Source organism: Agrilus planipennis, unplaced genomic scaffold (assembly GCF_000699045.2).
Source record: "Agrilus planipennis isolate EAB-ADULT unplaced genomic scaffold, Apla_2.0 scaffold13, whole genome shotgun sequence".
Taxonomy (NCBI): domain Eukaryota; kingdom Metazoa; phylum Arthropoda; class Insecta; order Coleoptera; family Buprestidae; genus Agrilus; species Agrilus planipennis.
Genome location: NW_020439040.1, coordinates 2,271,946 through 2,291,877, shown reverse-complemented (window position 1 = coordinate 2,291,877; position 19,932 = coordinate 2,271,946). Strand labels below are relative to the sequence as shown.

Below are 19,932 nucleotides of genomic sequence, written 5' to 3'. Positions count from 1 at the left end.
GGTAATTATTATTTTAATTTGCATTTATTATTTTGAAAATTGTTCGCCTAAAAATAACATTTGAAGACTTTACATTGATATACCTACAATGGGGTGCCTTGTTGTAATTCCAGATACAGATTTTTCCGAAGTTAATTATAAAAGACACTAGATAATAACGATAAGGATAATTCGTAGGTTACCTTCCATTTTAGCTCTGTGATAGTATTTTTGAATATTTTTTTATCTTTTAGCTGTCTTTTGTATTAAATTATAATTCAATTGCTCAAAACTGTAGATTTGTAATACGAATCATCGATGATAAATTGTAATTTTGATTTAGATTATTCCTAATAGAAAATATTATTATTATTATATTACGAATAAAATTTTAAACAATTTAGTNAAGAAAAAAAAAATTGGAATTAAAATTCCAAAAGCGCAAATTTTATTTATTTCTGAATTTTTTTCTAGAAATATAGACGTGTTTCTATACTATAGTTGAGGAAATAACTTCCTGTACAGCATAGAAGTATCGGCATTCTTCATAATTTTAAGTACCGGAGGGCCATATGTTTTAAATTGTTTTCAACGTGAACCAAAAATAAATTCATGCCAGCCAATCTACACAACAACGTGTAAATTTTACTTCTGTATCCTATTTCGTTTTTCCCCGGGTGTTAACATGTTCCAAACAACAGTGTTAGTGAACGCGTACGTAAAAGAAAATTGCACGGAAAACGTACATTCTCCACAGAAAGCTGTTGTTATGTCGATCCAACCAAAATTTAACCATGCATTGCACGAAGATTACTTCTACCAGTTTTACTGCCGTAAGTACATTGTAAAGGTATACATTTTAATCTCTTTTTTACGGGTGAATTTTACGAGTTTTTAAAGGCCCGTTGTATACGGAATTCTTTCGATACAATGACCTATAGGCGTTTAATTAAATGAAAAACAAAAGAAAAATAAGAACAAGAAATAGTTGGCAATTTGTGTGATAAAACGATTTGTTAACATAATGACATTTTAATTTCATCTTTGTTTACTGAACTTTTTATATGATCGATTACTTTAACTCGTTGTTTTATCAATTACTTTTAAAAGGCGCGCTAATTTTCACCATTTTGTTTTACAATCCATTGTTACTTTACAATGATTCATTGTTGCGCACAATTGTTTCATTGTTACCAGTACCAACCACCCTATGACATACGAACATAGCTGACTAGATACATCTGTTTCTCTAAAATTGCGTCGTGTTAGTTTATTATGAAAGCAGCGTTTCATGTCGATTACATGCTTTATAAGAAAAATAAAAGCACTGAATCTCCGTATTACGAGCCGCAACCATTGTTAGCGACTACATTCGCCATTTGTTTTCCATTGTTTAGATCTACCTGTGGCACAATTGTTCGTTCAGGCTTGCCAACGTCTCCTTAATTATTGTTTTGAAGAAAGGACGGAACTCTGTCGACTAGCGTAACGTGTTATGTGTATACGTTCGATTCAATTTCGATTGTTGGGAACTTCCTTTTGAAACTTGGTTCTCCCACGTCAGACTCAGTTGTTAGCCGAACTCGCAGGTATTAGAACGTGTCGCTTGTTGCGACAACAAAGGTAACAATCGAACACGATTTTGTAAACAAACGACAGTTGTTGATTGACGCACAACATTGTTGACGCAAAGCCATCTATCTAGTTATTCACATTTTGAAGTCACCGGAAATGTTTTCAAAAAAGTGAAAAGTGCAGTGAAAAACAACAATTTTCTTCTAGGATATTTTAAGTATGGAATTATAGAGGTAAGTAACATTTTAAAAATAAAATAAAAAATTTACGTCAATGAAAATACCTATCCTAGTATCTCATTATTTTAACGACGTTCTTAGGTATCTATTTTAGAGCTTCTTTCCGGTTAATTTTTTGTGGTCTGACAAGTCGTACGGAAAATATAACACCCGACTTCTTCTCTTCTTCGTTTGATTCATTCATTTCATTTTAACACCGGTTTTTCGACACGCAACTTAGTTGGTTACAGTAGTAACCTTGAATATTACCTACAAATCTTGAAAACGCTATGTGTTGACCCATCTTTTATGCTTAAAACTTCCTGTGAAGCATTTATGAACCCATCCTGTAATAATTAAAGTTCCCAATTACAAATTAACATGTTAATGCAAATAAAAGACCATCCTATTTATGAAATTATGCGCCGCAAACTAAATTTCCCGCTAGAAATATTTGAATGCGTCAACAATGGAAAACAATTGTTGACAAACATGGCTGCCGTCATTCGATTGTTGGGTGATTGTTTCGTCGAGCCAATAGAAAATAACTGCGATTCACGACGCGCCAAATACAAATTTACGATAAATACTGACGATAACAATTAAATGCCGTATTGCAATTGTTTCAAATTTTGGAGAAATCGCCATAATCAGAAGAAAATGAAAGGAATACATACGAATGCGCGGAAAGGGCCGTTGTTGACTTGTGTGAAAAAGAGGTCGAGTATCTGGCGGGTTGAAAGTTAGGACTTTTAGAGAACCACAATGACGACAAAATAAATGAGTTTTCTCGCAATTAACCCGCGTCATAGGCCATTTCAAGTCGCTCTCCACAATTTTATGCTCGTTAGACCAAGGCGACTCTTGTACAAGGATTTGCTTGAATTGCGGACGGACGCATTATCATGTTACATCTACCGTGGAAATTATTGTGGGTGTAATGCTGCGGTCGAGTAGCAAAATGATCGGTAGCATTTTTACTATTTACCTTACATTGTAAGTACGTACTGCAATTTTCCCCAAAACCAGTAAAACAAATCTCTTTATAACTCCTGTAATTATTGCAAACAAATGGAAAACTTGAAGTTTTCATAAGAAGGGTCAGAAAAATGAGCGAAAATGTTATTATTAATCATATGGGTCACTATAGCCGGATATGATTTCTTGAGAATCCGTCATAATAAACGACGTGTCATTTTAAACGGAGTCATTATATCCAACGTTTCCAATAGAGAATTTAATATAAAAACCAAACTTAACACAGCAATTACTTCATATTAAACGGTTGGTCAATATAGGCGGAGTTATAATAAACGAATTCTACTGTATATCCAATATAATAAAAAGCGAACGAATTTTTATATACATAGAGTCGAAAAGAAAATCTTTAGACCAACTTAATCTACATCGTTCACAAATTTTAATTTCCAAAAACAGTAATACCATCTCCGGATAGCCTGACACTAATGATATTTAAATCAAGACAAAGGGTCTCTGGTATTTTGGCTCCAGGTAACGAATCCATAATGATGGTACCTTACCACTAATCAACATGATTATTGACCGTATTATCTTATGTATCGCACCCACGAAAGCATTCAAGGTTGTAACACAACAAATTTAAACAAAAGTATTGTACTCTGTGACCGTCAAAAATTGTGGACAATACCAATAACGACCTCGATTTCTCAGAAAAAAAATTACCTTTGAATAATCAAAGTTCAAATAACTAATAAGAGACAGAAAGGAATAGGGTTGTTTCACTAATAAAAGGTTTATTGGTCTCTACAATACCACTTAAACCCTCTTGTGGGTTATTCTTAAGACAAATTCTGTTATTGAGAACTCTTTTGGGAATAACCCGAGAGGGTTGAAACGAAATTGTAGAAACCAAATATCCACAGACCATTAAACAAAATCAACCGAACGTTTTGTTTGTTATTAATTATTAAAATTTTTATTAAAAAAATGTTCCACAAGGAATGCAATTTACGTTCTATTGATTTTATCAAAGTTCATCTATTTATTAAAAAACAGGTTTCGAGATGAAACAAAAAATTTATAAACAAATTATAAGTCGCACATTTTTCGACGAGCGTTGTACTGTTGAACAAGAATTAGCTTTTCTATGTATAACAATACAGGTATTTCTGTATTGTGTAGATTGCTTCTAGTAATTAGGCAAAACTGCCTTGTCGATAGGTCGGTAATTTAATGGTTTTAATGACCTTCAGGTAGGCATTTTAAAACGGAAAAACCAAACAACCTGCGGAATTGTCAATGTAATAATAATAAACAAACCTATGTGAACAGAAATGAACAGTTTAACAACAAACAACAAGATGTACAGATAATAAACTCTGTTTACAATTAGGGTAGTCCGGCCGAAATTTCATTTTTTTACGTCGAAAAGTGAACATACATACGTTACATTACATATACATTAATTATAAATTAAAAAACNAAATTATCTTTTCAATTTGATTTTTTCATAAGAATTTTGTGTTTATGGACTTGTATAAACAAAGAAGGAAACGTCATAAAATTAGTTTATTTTATAAATTTCTATTTAGTTACTGATTTTACTTTTTACAACTTGGCCGGTGTACCTACGTTAAAATACCTATAAGAAGGATAATGGGTCACAAAAATTGGGATAATTTAATTACGGTAATTTCGATGAACACGCCCTTTAATATTAAAAAATTCAGGAAGAAAAATTTAGCACGCGTCCTATGCCAAAATTATCGATTGCTTGGCATATTTTTAAATTTTGGCAAACTAAAAATATCAACTCCTTTTGTTATTTCTTATTATTTTCTCACGCTTCTAATGTTGGTATTCGATACTAATAGTTATTATGACAGTATAAAATAATTAAATATTGATTGCCACGTAGGTGAGAGGTAAGTATCTATTTGAAAAATGATATTACACCTTTTCAAACAAAACAGAAACCATTTCAAATTCAAATGAATTTCACTCTAAAAATATGTTTTTCGTCATTACATCAGATGAAATTAAATCGACATTAAGACAGTATTTAATACATAACGAGGCACAATTTTATTGGAATATAATTACTATCATAAACAATTAATTTAGCCATTACAGATGGCATATTTCTAACGTAGACCTACATCCATTGCGTTATTTCTCTAAATTAGCTAAGAATTATTATTGTAAGAACTAAATTGTCGGTGACTCATGCCCCTATATGACACTAAACATTCGAAATCGAGTGTTAATTAAGCAGCTGAATTAGTCATTTAAAATCCACCGGAAATATAGATTTATGAAACAGGTATTCTATTTTAAATTTTGTCACTCGTGACATTAGAAAGAACAATGCAAATGGGAATTGATAGACATCCTGTACAAATTTTCACTTTACTTTATGTAAAAGTTGTTGTTAAAATAAAAAAAGTGCCAAGATAATCATCAACAGTTTGATCAATTTTGTTCCGTCATTAAAAAAAATTAACGAATTTGTTATTCTGACATTATCGCTGGGAGTTGCGTGACAAAAGAAAACCAATTGTTTCCGAATCGGATAATTAATTCAAGCATTTTTTTATTGTTACGCCCGTAAAACAAATAAGCGTGCGACCGTAACGAATAAGGGTTTATAAAGATCACTCTATTTTTATTAATAAGTCCTAAAATAACGTGAAAACTAGGACGTGTTAAAAATGCATTATTTACAATACCACAATGCACGCTATTCAGTGAATTATACCGAAAACACATGAAAGTATAAAATATGTAATTCGAAAAATAAATGATATATTTAAACATTCTAATTCCCGCCAGAATGCGTTAACAATAAAAAACAATTGTTCACAAACATGGCTGCCGTCATTCGATTGTTCAATTGATGCACATAAGATGGCGGCTTTATTGTTGTAGGATTGTTGTGGCGCGCCGCGTGCAACAAAATGAAGTACCGCGTTACAATTGTTTCAAATTTCTAAGGATTCGTCAAATTTTACATCTTACAACTATTGTATTATCATTTTAAGTGTCACAAAACGAGTAATTTGTAACAAAATTATGTGTTACAAAGCAAATTGTTCATGAATCAGCCTTTTTTGCCACACAACAAATATGGTACTATTTTTAGTGTTCTCATAAATAACCAAAAGTTAATTTTCCACCAACTGATTTTCAGGGCTTATAAAGAAACCACGTAAAACCACCACCGTAGCGCTCGATGGTCATGCTCAGTGATTTACGTAACGATGGAAAATCGAAAAGTAAAAATTAATAACAACCTCAGTCAGAATCAGAATTGCAATCAGCCCGGACCTGATAACGACGTGACCACGTCTCTAAGCCGGCCGGCCAGTTATTACGATAACATCGCGGGATCATCATCCCTTCTTGCCAATGGGGTTAAAACAAGCGAAGACGATCTCACCGCTACCTTAAATTCCAACGGACGCAGTTCGCACAATTACAGTTTAACTAACGGGACCGTTACGTCGGCCAAAACGACCGTACCAACGCAAACAGTATTGCTGAACACCACAGTACCTCAGAATATCGCAGCAACAGCCAATTTAGCCACCAGGCATACGCCTACAAGAAATAGTCTTCGACATAGTCGTATGATTGTTATGACACGTACGGGGAAAGGTAAATTGCTTTTTTCTATTCATTATCCGAGTTAATTACATCGATACATGAAAACAGAAAAACATCAATGTTGTCCTTAATCATTATTACCATTCCTAAATCAAATATTTTTGCGCAAACTGGTTATCTCAACTAATAAGAATGTTACATAAACAGTACCTATGTAGTAAACCATTAATTGTTTTTGCATAATATTCAACCGGTCGTCCAAAGCGAAAATAAAGACATATTGACTCGTGATATGATGAAAATAATATTACAAGAAAATGAGATCTTTTTAATTAGTTCTAGACATGGCACGCATGTTTGCGTGAGCATACCAAAGAGTCTTATAAATCACTCTGCAATCAGATAAGTGCAAGACTTGATTTTGAGGTCTTTTTTTTTGAGCTTCAATGTCCATTTAGTTACTGATTTTACTTTTTACAACTTGGCCGGTGTACCTACGTTAAAATACCTATAAGAAGGATAATGGGTCACAAAAATTGGGATAATTTAATTACGGTAATTTCGATGAACACGCCCTTTAATATTAAAAAATTCAGGAAGAAAAATTTAGCACGCGTCCTATGCCAAAATTATCGATTGCTTGGCATATTTTTAAATTTTGGCAAACTAAAAATATCAACTCCTTTTGTTATTTCTTATTATTTTCTCACGCTTCTAATGTTGGTATTCGATACTAATAGTTATTATGACAGTATAAAATAATTAAATATTGATTGCCACGTAGGTGAGAGGTAAGTATCTATTTGAANAGGTCACAACCGGATTTGTATGCCGCAAGTCTACCATTAATATTACCATTATTAATTGAAAGACAATTAAACAATCACCCTTAAAAAATGGATACCTATGTGCCCATGTGACTACTTTTTATAAGCAGTTAGACCCGACAAAATTGAAAATTTTGAGGATATTTAAAGTTTAGCATCTGTACAGAAGGAACACAGAAAAAATACTTGACAAACTTTTTAACGGCTTATTATTCATTCGTTGTAAAACGTGTGTATAAATCCGTTATTTGGATTAGTAGTGTAAGTTCAGAGACCCTCTTTCATTTTCCATTCAACCCACGCAAATCCTTAACCGTGCGCGGTCATCTAAGGTGTCACGTTAAGTCTAATAAATAAAGTCACAGTGCGCTAAAAATCGTTTTATGAAATACGCGACAGTTAGTCTTTTTTTGCTTATTATACAGTATACTGATGGTATATAATAAATTGTCCTTTTTTTTGTTTCAATACAGGACAATTATTTATTTTATTATTCTTTTGTTCATTACGCAGTCAATTGTTCAATTATTAAGATTCTTTTTTTTTCAATTATTTCACCGCCCTTTGTTCGCTATTTATATAACTATGTAAACTAACTTACCACCATACAAATAAAAAATACGTCGTGGCTTATAATGGAATATAAAAAGTGTAAACAAATGTAATAACTACCTAGGTATTAACTTTTATGTGTACACGTTAATTAAACTGTATTAAGTAACTTGCTGCTTAATAAATATTTGTCGTATTTTTTTTATTTTGATAAATGTAAAGTAGGTGCCAGTAATGTCAATTTGCGATTGCTTAAGCGTTTCAAAAAAATATTTTTTATTAATTATGAGAACTAATTCAGGTGAAAAAACTATTTTTATTAACCACAACGTTTCGTACAACAGTTTAAGGACTTTTTCAATATCTATGTTATAGTACTATGCAGACAATATGTTACAATTTCTTTAACATTACAATTATCTTGAAGAATCCTCCAAACTGTTGGACGAAACGTAAACAATCGGTAACATAAACGGTTTTTCCATACCTTCTACAACATCAGGACAGTTGGAAATTATTATTTAATAATTTATTGGTTAATACGAAACACCTTGTATATATCGTCGTACATACCCAGTGCCATTGTATTTTCGTGGCCATATTAATACGTTTCGCACCTGCCTTTTCGGAAAGTCGTTAGCATATATTATTTGGAGTGGGTCAAGAAAACCGTTTTGTTTTTCAACTTAACGTTGGGCCATTAAACTTACTTTTCGTACTAATTGTCAAGGTTCATCAATCCCAATAAGTCACATCGAAGAAAGTTCTCAAGGTTGAAACATGTTCTTAAAGGAGTTTTTTTTCCATAAAACCTTTATAAAAAAACATTGCGGTTGTAAATGCAATTCTAGTATGTTTTATTTATTTATAGTATCAGTATCACGTAAACATATCACCTTGAAACGGTCAGTTCATCACAAGAATAAGAATAGACATATTTTATCACTATTTTATAAATGTTGCAAACCCACACCCAGGGCGGCCTTTGGGAGGAGGGGGGGGCGAGTTAGACAACCGCCCGGAGCCTCGTTCTTGCAGGGGCCTCGCCTTCTCGCTTAAATTTACCAATTAAAAGATATTAGGTACTAATGGTACTAATATTTATTTGAATTTCTGAGACTTCAAGTATCATCATTAAAAATAATTGCACAAGGACAAGGGCCTCGAAAAGATCTACCCGCCCGGAGCTTCGCAGTGGTTAAGGCCGCCCCTGTCCCCAACAAAAGTATTTATTTGGACTAACACTTCGCCATAGAAACAATCAAAAAACGAAGTGTTAATTTTTAATCTGCAATGAGATTCCATTACATTTCGCCAACTTATTTCTTGTTCCTTTTGTGTGATAGTTTACAGCAAATTTAATTTTCTTTTAGTATCCCGAAAATATATGCCAAAAATTATGAGATACCACCGTTTAGCAAAAGCGCTGGTTAGCCTGCAGACTATCTTAGCCTCAGCCCTGTGTTTCTTAGCCATGTGGCTCTTAATGTGGGCACCAAATTTGAGAACGAGGGACAACCCCTACTGGAGTGCGATTCCGGTATGTATAAAGTACCCACATGCCCTAACCAAACCCGCCCTAATACCTAAAACTATCTATTTCAGCTCCTTCTCTCAGGAATATTAGGCTTAGTACTGCTTTGTTGCTGTAGAAAGGAATATCCAGGGATGCCTAACGAATATTCCGTTATAACAACAAAAGTAAGTACATAACACCGAAATGAACAACAGTTTTTGTAACATGTTTTTCTTTTAGGTATTCAGCATTATCCTAACAACAATATCAGGGGCCGTGTGTCTAATCGCTGCAGCATTTGCTATAATTCATTTAGTATCGTTATCTGTGATGGTTTGTAGTCCACCAAATCAGTCAAATTCGACATGTTTTTGTAAAGTGACCATTGACTCTTATCACTACAATCAAAGCGTTTCACCTCTCATAAAAAGTTACCATTACATGGACCTCACATGTCCCGAAGTGGACAACGTTTTGACCATCTTATTGATTTGTTCTGGCATCGTCAATGCTATATCAGCCATCATAGCCCTCTGGTATGTCTATTTACACTGGGCCAGTCGCTACTATTATACTTATTCCAAGGTACGGACAAAGGAAAACAAACCGATCATTTTAACCAATGCCTAACACACGAAAAAGGCGCATTCACTTTTTTTTAAAACTACTTTGCCGTCCACATAAAATGCACTTTAGTCGGGGTTAGCTATGTAAGTCTAAAAGTGTCCTTAATCGAGGCTAAATTTGTCTAGTTACGATTTTTTAGACGCTTGGAAGTCTGATTATATATGTAGAGTAAAGTTAATCTCCAGATTTGCACAGAATTAATGCAGATGCCCTCTTAGACAAGTATGTACAGGAATTGTAATAAAACTGACCACGAAGTTAACGATCCGAAATATATGCCTCAAAATGTAATTGTTTGAAGCATCTTGATCACTTTTATTGCAATCCCTATATTTAATCCAATTCCCATGTAACAGGACTTCTAAAATGATCCACCCTGTACATTTTTTAAATGCTAGATACCATACTTAAATTTCAAGGGATAAAATGCACACGCTGCTTAAGAAATGGAAACATAAACCATACATATACGAAATGTACTGTAGCACGGGGCTTATTAGTACTAGCCACTCGTTTTATTTATTTGTTATGTTGACTTCTACGAAGTTGTAGATAATACCTCGAAGGCATCACATATTCAGTATTGTAGGTCTTATTAATATTATTATAGTGTCCAATTAATTTAGTTTAATGGTTGTGAAAATTGTAACAGACAAAGCTATACAATTAAGTTAAACAAATAAAAGAAAATATGTTACCAAAATAATGATTCGATATTTAAGTGACATTCTTGTAACTTTGGCATTAACGGCTGATAGAACACAGAAATTATATACCCATACCTACCACCGTTTCATGTACAAATTTACAATTCTANTATTTTATAAATTTCTATTTAGTTACTGATTTTACTTTTTACAACTTGGCCGGTGTACCTACGTTAAAATACCTATAAGAAGGATAATGGGTCACAAAAATTGGGATAATTTAATTACGGTAATTTCGATGAACACGCCCTTTAATATTAAAAAATTCAGGAAGAAAAATTTAGCACGCGTCCTATGCCAAAATTATCGATTGCTTGGCATATTTTTAAATTTTGGCAAACTAAAAATATCAACTCCTTTTGTTATTTCTTATTATTTTCTCACGCTTCTAATGTTGGTATTCGATACTAATAGTTATTATGACAGTATAAAATAATTAAATATTGATTGCCACGTAGGTGAGAGGTAAGTATCTATTTGAAAAATGATATTACACCTTTTCAAACAAAACAGAAACCATTTCAAATTCAAATGAATTTCACTCTAAAAATATGTTTTTCGTCATTACATCAGATGAAATTAAATCGACATTAAGACAGTATTTAATACATAACGAGGCACAATTTTATTGGAATATAATTACTATCATAAACAATTAATTTAGCCATTACAGATGGCATATTTCTAACGTAGACCTACATCCATTGCGTTATTTCTCTAAATTAGCTAAGAATTATTATTGTAAGAACTAAATTGTCGGTGACTCATGCCCCTATATGACACTAAACATTCGAAATCGAGTGTTAATTAAGCAGCTGAATTAGTCATTTAAAATCCACCGGAAATATAGATTTATGAAACAGGTATTCTATTTTAAATTTTGTCACTCGTGACATTAGAAAGAACAATGCAAATGGGAATTGATAGACATCCTGTACAAATTTTCACTTTACTTTATGTAAAAGTTGTTGTTAAAATAAAAAAAGTGCCAAGATAATCATCAACAGTTTGATCAATTTTGTTCCGTCATTAAAAAAAATTAACGAATTTGTTATTCTGACATTATCGCTGGGAGTTGCGTGACAAAAGAAAACCAATTGTTTCCGAATCGGATAATTAATTCAAGCATTTTTTTATTGTTACGCCCGTAAAACAAATAAGCGTGCGACCGTAACGAATAAGGGTTTATAAAGATCACTCTATTTTTATTAATAAGTCCTAAAATAACGTGAAAACTAGGACGTGTTAAAAATGCATTATTTACAATACCACAATGCACGCTATTCAGTGAATTATACCGAAAACACATGAAAGTATAAAATATGTAATTCGAAAAATAAATGATATATTTAAACATTCTAATTCCCGCCAGAATGCGTTAACAATAAAAAACAATTGTTCACAAACATGGCTGCCGTCATTCGATTGTTCAATTGATGCACATAAGATGGCGGCTTTATTGTTGTAGGATTGTTGTGGCGCGCCGCGTGCAACAAAATGAAGTACCGCGTTACAATTGTTTCAAATTTCTAAGGATTCGTCAAATTTTACATCTTACAACTATTGTATTATCATTTTAAGTGTCACAAAACGAGTAATTTGTAACAAAATTATGTGTTACAAAGCAAATTGTTCATGAATCAGCCTTTTTTGCCACACAACAAATATGGTACTATTTTTAGTGTTCTCATAAATAACCAAAAGTTAATTTTCCACCAACTGATTTTCAGGGCTTATAAAGAAACCACGTAAAACCACCACCGTAGCGCTCGATGGTCATGCTCAGTGATTTACGTAACGATGGAAAATCGAAAAGTAAAAATTAATAACAACCTCAGTCAGAATCAGAATTGCAATCAGCCCGGACCTGATAACGACGTGACCACGTCTCTAAGCCGGCCGGCCAGTTATTACGATAACATCGCGGGATCATCATCCCTTCTTGCCAATGGGGTTAAAACAAGCGAAGACGATCTCACCGCTACCTTAAATTCCAACGGACGCAGTTCGCACAATTACAGTTTAACTAACGGGACCGTTACGTCGGCCAAAACGACCGTACCAACGCAAACAGTATTGCTGAACACCACAGTACCTCAGAATATCGCAGCAACAGCCAATTTAGCCACCAGGCATACGCCTACAAGAAATAGTCTTCGACATAGTCGTATGATTGTTATGACACGTACGGGGAAAGGTAAATTGCTTTTTTCTATTCATTATCCGAGTTAATTACATCGATACATGAAAACAGAAAAACATCAATGTTGTCCTTAATCATTATTACCATTCCTAAATCAAATATTTTTGCGCAAACTGGTTATCTCAACTAATAAGAATGTTACATAAACAGTACCTATGTAGTAAACCATTAATTGTTTTTGCATAATATTCAACCGGTCGTCCAAAGCGAAAATAAAGACATATTGACTCGTGATATGATGAAAATAATATTACAAGAAAATGAGATCTTTTTAATTAGTTCTAGACATGGCACGCATGTTTGCGTGAGCATACCAAAGAGTCTTATAAATCACTCTGCAATCAGATAAGTGCAAGACTTGATTTTGAGGTCTTTTTTTTTGAGCTTCAATGTCCATGTCCATCTAATTTACTTAAGTGCATATCTAATTAATTGCCTATGCCTAATTCGTCTAAAATCAAATCCTAACAAGTGCATTTAAGTACGACAGTGTTGTGTAGTTAACGTTGTGCGATTTTCATTATCATTTTATCGGAATTCTTTTTTAAACAACTCGATCGATATCATCGGTGTTACAAATCGATAATAGTGAGTCCGATTCGACCCAGTCGTATACATCCCACATACGTACAACGAGAAAACACAATTCTTCGATTTTACATACCCATGCCGTTTATTTTGCATAGCAAATAGCTGCGCTACAACGAATAGTTACACGCAAAGGATAAATAATTGAACAACAAACAATATTCTGGTCATGAATGCCACCAGGTCACAACCGGATTTGTATGCCGCAAGTCTACCATTAATATTACCATTATTAATTGAAAGACAATTAAACAATCACCCTTAAAAAATGGATACCTATGTGCCCATGTGACTACTTTTTATAAGCAGTTAGACCCGACAAAATTGAAAATTTTGAGGATATTTAAAGTTTAGCATCTGTACAGAAGGAACACAGAAAAAATACTTGACAAANTTATAAACCTATAAAATAAAAATATTTATAATAGCACCATTGTGGACAATATAACTTCATGGAGACATAATTGGACTATCATTTTTCGTGGTGCTGCCAAACCTAAAAAAAAACGCAAAAAATGCAAAAACCTTAATTTCAAGGTTTTCTAGGACTTTTAAGAGGAACCATTTTTAACCGTATGAGGAAATAAGGGCAAACTGGAAAACATCTTTGGGAAAATTAAATGCACAAGCTGAAAATACACATACAAAGGTTTTAAATTAATCAGAGATGGTACACTAAAAAATCTTAGTACTTACCTAGATAAATAGTAAACTCAAAAATTGTACCTTTGTTTTGTATGTCCTAATCTCCTTTTTTTCAAGCTGACATAAGGTTAACATGTTGTGGTGGGGGAGTAAGGTCAGTAGGGTGTTCCAGTCGTAGCATAGATGACAGCCACATGGCCCTGAAAGCAGGATCAGTCCAGACGAGAATATTCCCAAACCACGGTTTCGATTTCGCTCTAACTGGAGGTTCGTTCTTCGGGAAAAAGGTAATCGTCCATTTCGACTGAGGGTTCCTTTTGGGCTCGTTTCCCAGATACCATACAATATCTTCAATGTTCCACGATGACAATTTCACTGCACACTAATTAACAAACAATACGATGGTCCAACAAGATAAAGGAATGTATTAAGAAATGTAATTTACCGTTTTGTCCTTGTAGCACGTCAATTTAGCTTGTGCAAGTTCGAATATGAAATTCTTGAACATTCTTGACTTATTATCAGCAAATTTGAGTTCACCAGAAACTGGCAAGAATTTATCTTGAATAAATTCCCAATACTTGCAAAGCGGAGACAGCACCAGAATGTTGTCTTTTCTATCTGCTTCACACCAATAGCCCCATCTCAAAACCACATCTAAAACCTACAATAAAAAATAAAAGAATTTTTACTTTTCCAAATAAATAATCAATGATTTACCTTTTCTTTGTAATGTACTGGCCTATATAAATTCCCATTAAGGACAAATTCTTCTAGTATCAACTCGTGAACTGCTATTTTGGCTTTTGAGCTAAGTTCTAAACATACATCATAAGCAGTCTTGTGGGGTCCAATCTAAAATCAAAACCAATATATATAGTAACTTCTAAAAAGAGTATTTAAAAAATGCCTTACAGCAACATTAAATGTTTCCCCATCTTTATTGTGTAAATAAATCCAAACCCTAAGATCTCCAGAAGATTTGGTATTAACAGGGCCTTGGGGGGAATTAGTACACTTCTCCAGGACCTGAAGCATTTGTCTTTCTTGCTCCACTTCTTCGGCGTTTTCGGCGAAAATATTTTTGTACAAAGAAATTAGTTGACCAACTACAGTCACCTCTTTTTGACTGTACAACTGTCCGTCTTTATCCTATAATGACAATAAATTAATTTATTGATTATTACACTCTAATCATTGTCCTCAAAAACATTACATCATACTGCATTAGAGTTGGGCCCCAAACCGCTGCCAAATTATCGATGGTCATCAAGTTCTTCTTACTTTGACTGTTAATAAAATGCAAGTGTCCTAACAGGCGTCTAATGGTTTTATAAGCAATGGGGTTGAACTGGTCGAAAACTGCTTTGTACATACGAACCCTGTCATCTATACTTTTGACCACTAATAATAAAATACAATTATTAAAATTATTAACTAATTAAAACCATTAAAAAAACTTACATGAAACTTGGCATAAATATTGCCTGTTTGAAGAAGACAGTAAAGGTTCGGGTAAGTCCCTAAAAAACCGTTTGAGAACCGTAGCTACGTCATGTTCGGAATATTTATCGATAGTAAGTTGAACTGCCCACGCGTCTCTTCTAAATTGTGTTAAGAGTTCTTGAACGGCCCCTCCACCTCCAGCCCTTCGGTAAATTCCTTCGCACATACTTCCTGTTTATACAAAAAAAAAAACATAAAATTTTCAAAGAAAAATAAAAAAATTAATCGAATTACCATGTGCATATATAAAGTTGATACATTTTTCTACGATTACTGGTACGTCGTTTTTAGTTAGCTGTTGTTGTTCTAAAAGAGCACCATTACTATGGGCACTCATTCGAACAATATGACACCAAGCCTGAAAAATATTAATAAAAAATTTATTACACAATAAAATTCAAATAATCCCAAAGTACACGTTTGAAAATGAGTTACTATAGGTATTCTATGAGCGAGATAGGTAGTCAATATCATATTTCTTTTGGTACCTTTGTTTCTCTTGACGTCCACATACGTAAATACAAGACAGCAGAAGGGCAATCTACTACCATGTTGGGTCCTTTATTATTCGTAGTGGGGACAATTTCTGTTTCTGGCACAGTCCTCATTTCTATGCAACGAGCTTTCCTAAGATCTATCGACTTTACTGACGAATTATCAATTGCATAGTACAAGATCCTTTTAGAAAGAATCACCCAAGCACCAGCCCATTCTCCGCTGATACCTTGAAATTTACAGGGCATCTCATTTTACAATATAAAAGGCTACGCAGCACAATAAATTTGCTAATTACAGTGTCTAAATGATGTATAAAGGCTATTTCTATTACCTTCTCTAACGTAAGCCCAGCCCATTCTACTGTAATCAGAAGTAATTTTTGCACTGAATCTATTGGTCATACTTTCAGCAATTTTCTGCATCCAAACTCTTCTTTCCGAAACACTTCTGCTACCATAAACATATCCCCCTCTACTTTTGCCCGAAACATTCAATTCAAAGCAATGCAAGTCATCATTTTCATATCTGTAATAAAAAATTATTATAAATATTGATTTTTTGTCTTTAATAATTTAGTACATAAACAATATTATAATATAAATGTATTTAATCCGTTACTTGCCTGTAAAATATATTTACTTTATAAATTCTTGTATGATAAGCAATAATAGATAAAATATCATTGTACTATATGTATTACAATCCCTTTTTGTTTCGTCGTACAAAAAAGTAATTTAACATATGAAAATACACAATTAGATCCATTACTGCTAATGAGTAGTTATTAAATATAACAGAAATACTACAAACGAAATTCCATCGAAACTTTATTAAGTGAATTATGAATGAATGCTATTTTTGAAATGAGTAATTATTTGTCCACTGCTACCGTTAAGAAAAACATAATTTGTTATGAATAATATGATGTTATATAGTTTATATAAACTTGAAAATTAATTGATTCAAGTGTCTTAAACTTTACTACCTTTAGTAAACTTCTACAACTGATCTTACCTATACTTAAATTTTTGATCCAGAAGAACCTGTATGCTCATAATGTTCTCCATGGGAAAATGTTCTTTTATAGTGTCGCTTACGTTATCTGAATAACAATAAAAATTCCCAGTTTCCAGTATACACCATCTTGCGCTAAATTCTCCAAATAAATCCTCAACTGGACCACTAGTAATCTTATAAAGCATCCCTTTCTGTTGAATCATCCCTTTAGACACCAATGCAGGTCGCACCAGCATATTATCTTTGGATCCTTTGAAAGTAATTTTTTCAGGTACCTTCATTCGAACGCTGACTTGCTTGAACCAGCTGGGTCTTTTCTTTGGTGTTTCTGGTGCAGGCTCTTCTAAAAACCAACTCGTTTTTGATTTATCAAGTGGAGGTGTCTGATTAGCTGTCGGGGGTTCCCATGAAGAGCTCATCGTTTCTTCGGGCAAAGAATCGAATCTAATCGGTGGAGTTGGAGGACTCATGTACTCCTCTACTTCCGATTCATTGGAGGCGCTCCAGTTATCGGCAGTAATAACACTCGAATTATTGCACAAGTCCCCTTGCAGAAGTTCTTCCAGGGCATTCAAGTCAGTGATGTTATGGTCTAATTTTTCTATGTTACTTAGGGGATCAAATTGCATTATTAAGCTTTTGGTAGGCTGCTTAATGCCTTTTTTTAACCTTGGGGGAGGCGTTATGGCACAATTTTCGTATAACGAGTTACGTACAGAAACACCTGATAGTGCTTCACTTAAAGTCTCATCTAAAGCATTGGCCTCTTTGTTCATTGTAATACTAGGGCTGTTCAAATTGTTGTGAGGCAAATCTGAAGCCATAAACGGATTACTAAATTCTGAAGGTGACGGGGAATTGCTACTGTTTAAATTAGGATGTTGCTTTCTACATTCGTTAATTTTTGGGCTATCTTGAGGTGAAGCTTTTAATTCACTGACTATATTAGGTGACTTGGTTCTGTTTATCTCATAATTCTCATAACTTATGACGTTATTTGTCAATGTGCTTTCAGGTTCAACTTTTTCAGCAATTAAAGGAGGTGTAGCATCAACATTAGAATAAATGTTTTCATTTTTTGAAACTGAATCATAATAATACCACGAATCTGATCTGGAAAGTTCAAGCTTTTTGTCAATGGTGCCAGCAACTGTATCTGTACAGCTTTCAGAATCACTGTTATTGGGATAAGAAGGGAAAACACTTTCATACAAATTTGAATTAGTATGACAAATTGGTGCACTGCCAGAACTGTTGCTTATACTATTTCCACTTGAAGAAGGAAGTGATTGTGGCTTATCATAAATAGCATCTTCTCTAAGAGGAGGTGGAGGGTACATAGGGGGTGGCAAACTTTCTAAGCTTTCAGAACTGTGATTGCTTAATCTATCAACTTCAGAATTAGCATAATCATTTTCTATTAACTTTATGGGAGATTTAAAAGATATTTTGTTAAAAATATCACCTACCGGCTCAGATTTCCTTTCTTCCTCTTGTGGTACATTCTCAACAGCATTTGAATTTTCACAACCTGATGTTGTAAAGCGTCTTGTAATTCTTTTCATACTTTGTCGGGTACCCTCAATTACCATTTTTTTCTTTTCATTAACTTTCTCAGTCAATTCATCTTTAATTTGTTTCGATGTATTACTAAATTTTCGTACTCGTCTAGAGAAAGTACTTGTCGGTGTTGGTTCCTCTTTAATTGACTGTTTGTCATCTTCATTAATATTAAAATTTTCATTTCTCAAAGATTGTTGCTCAACTTCCACTTTTCTAATAGGAATTGTCTTTCTTGGAGTTGGGACAGGTTTTTTAATATCATTTTGAGACAAGTTTCGGGGTGCAGGAATGGGTGCGTTCATACTTAGTACATATGTTGCAAGCAAAGCCTTTGTTTACTTATTAATACATGAATATGCAGCACGAATTATTATCGCAATGTTTCTAGGTCACATTATCGAATTTTTAAATTATTTCTTACGTGAAGTATGTTAACGACGAAATCCTTTGTCAGCATTTTTTATTTTCTTTTCAAATGTCAACAAACTGCAACAATCAGAAAGAACTGCACAAAACTTTCCTATTTCGTTTTTACGTTTTTACAACTTGTTGCGTTCAATTAAACACTTGAACAAAACTGCATACTTTTCCTACAACTTCGTTATCTATGCAAAACTTGGCACTTTACAGTAACGATGTTTGATTATGAGTTTATTACTCATTCACACACAAATAAAATACGAATCTGATTAGACAAGTAAACAACTTCTGATAATGTTTTGACGAGTCAATGTTACCAGCTTTAAAGTTTCACCAAATATCAGTGTCGTATCAACATAGCAAATGAACTGGAACTGGAAATAAAGAATATGCGCTGAATTAAGATGAAATATGCAAACGTTAACGTATGATGCTGTTATTACAATTTGATGACTAATCAGGGCTGGAGCCAACGAACCAGCATTGTTTGTAGCATTGCTTTTACTCTGTTACTTGTCTTTGTCTGTTACTCTCTGTACTAAAAGTTTTGTATTTCTTGACCTAGACAACATTAAATTTTGGTTTAAATGAACCATAAATTAATCTCCCGATAAAAAAATAGTTCGCCAACGCTAGCACTTCAAGAGTATGCATTAATAAACTTAAAAATAGATCATCTACAACCATAGATAATAGATCTACAACAGTTCTTTTGTTTGTAAACGCCCACGCAATTGTTAAGTAAATGTACAGTCGATCACAATAAAAATGTACAGGCAAAAAAAAAATATACCCATACCTACCACCGTTTCATGTACAAATTTACAATTCTAATTTNAAATTTTGGTTTAAATGAACCATAAATTAATCTCCCGATAAAAAAATAGTTCGCCAACGCTAGCAC

General features: G+C 33.4%; 2 protein-coding genes across 4 annotated transcripts; one reads left to right on the top strand and one right to left on the bottom strand.

Moving 5' to 3' along the window:
- The first annotated feature begins 472 nt into the window (after positions 1 to 472).
- LOC112905082 (sarcospan) lies at positions 473 to 10,708 on the top strand. Of its 2 annotated transcripts, XM_025976754.1 has the most exons (5): positions 851 to 1,787; positions 5,944 to 6,410; positions 9,112 to 9,278; positions 9,344 to 9,439; positions 9,495 to 10,708. In XM_025976754.1, exons 2-5 carry the CDS (start codon positions 6,014 to 6,016, stop codon positions 9,882 to 9,884), a joined length of 1,050 nt encoding a protein of 349 aa, XP_025832539.1. In that variant the 5' UTR covers positions 851 to 1,787; positions 5,944 to 6,013; the 3' UTR covers positions 9,885 to 10,708. The 2 variants fall into 2 exon arrangements, with proteins under 2 accessions (XP_025832540.1, XP_025832539.1); XM_025976755.1 differs by lacking the exons at positions 851 to 1,787; positions 5,944 to 6,410 and adding an exon at positions 473 to 812.
- Positions 10,709 to 13,773: 3,065 nt separating this feature from the next.
- Positions 13,774 to 19,707, bottom strand: LOC108744287 (arf-GAP with Rho-GAP domain, ANK repeat and PH domain-containing protein 1). Of its 2 annotated transcripts, XM_018479986.2 has the most exons (12): positions 19,472 to 19,707; positions 17,043 to 19,402; positions 16,360 to 16,553; positions 16,019 to 16,254; positions 15,765 to 15,888; positions 15,489 to 15,701; positions 15,241 to 15,428; positions 14,940 to 15,176; positions 14,745 to 14,879; positions 14,470 to 14,688; positions 14,106 to 14,406; positions 13,774 to 13,875 (listed from the first exon to the last, which is right to left on the bottom strand). In XM_018479986.2, exons 2-11 carry the CDS (start codon positions 18,908 to 18,910, stop codon positions 14,137 to 14,139), a joined length of 3,684 nt encoding a protein of 1,227 aa, XP_018335488.1. In that variant the 5' UTR covers positions 18,911 to 19,402; positions 19,472 to 19,707; the 3' UTR covers positions 13,774 to 13,875; positions 14,106 to 14,136. The 2 variants fall into 2 exon arrangements, with proteins under 2 accessions (XP_018335488.1, XP_018335487.1); XM_018479985.2 differs by having other exon boundaries at positions 17,043 to 19,707.
- Positions 19,708 to 19,932: the final 225 nt, after the last annotated feature.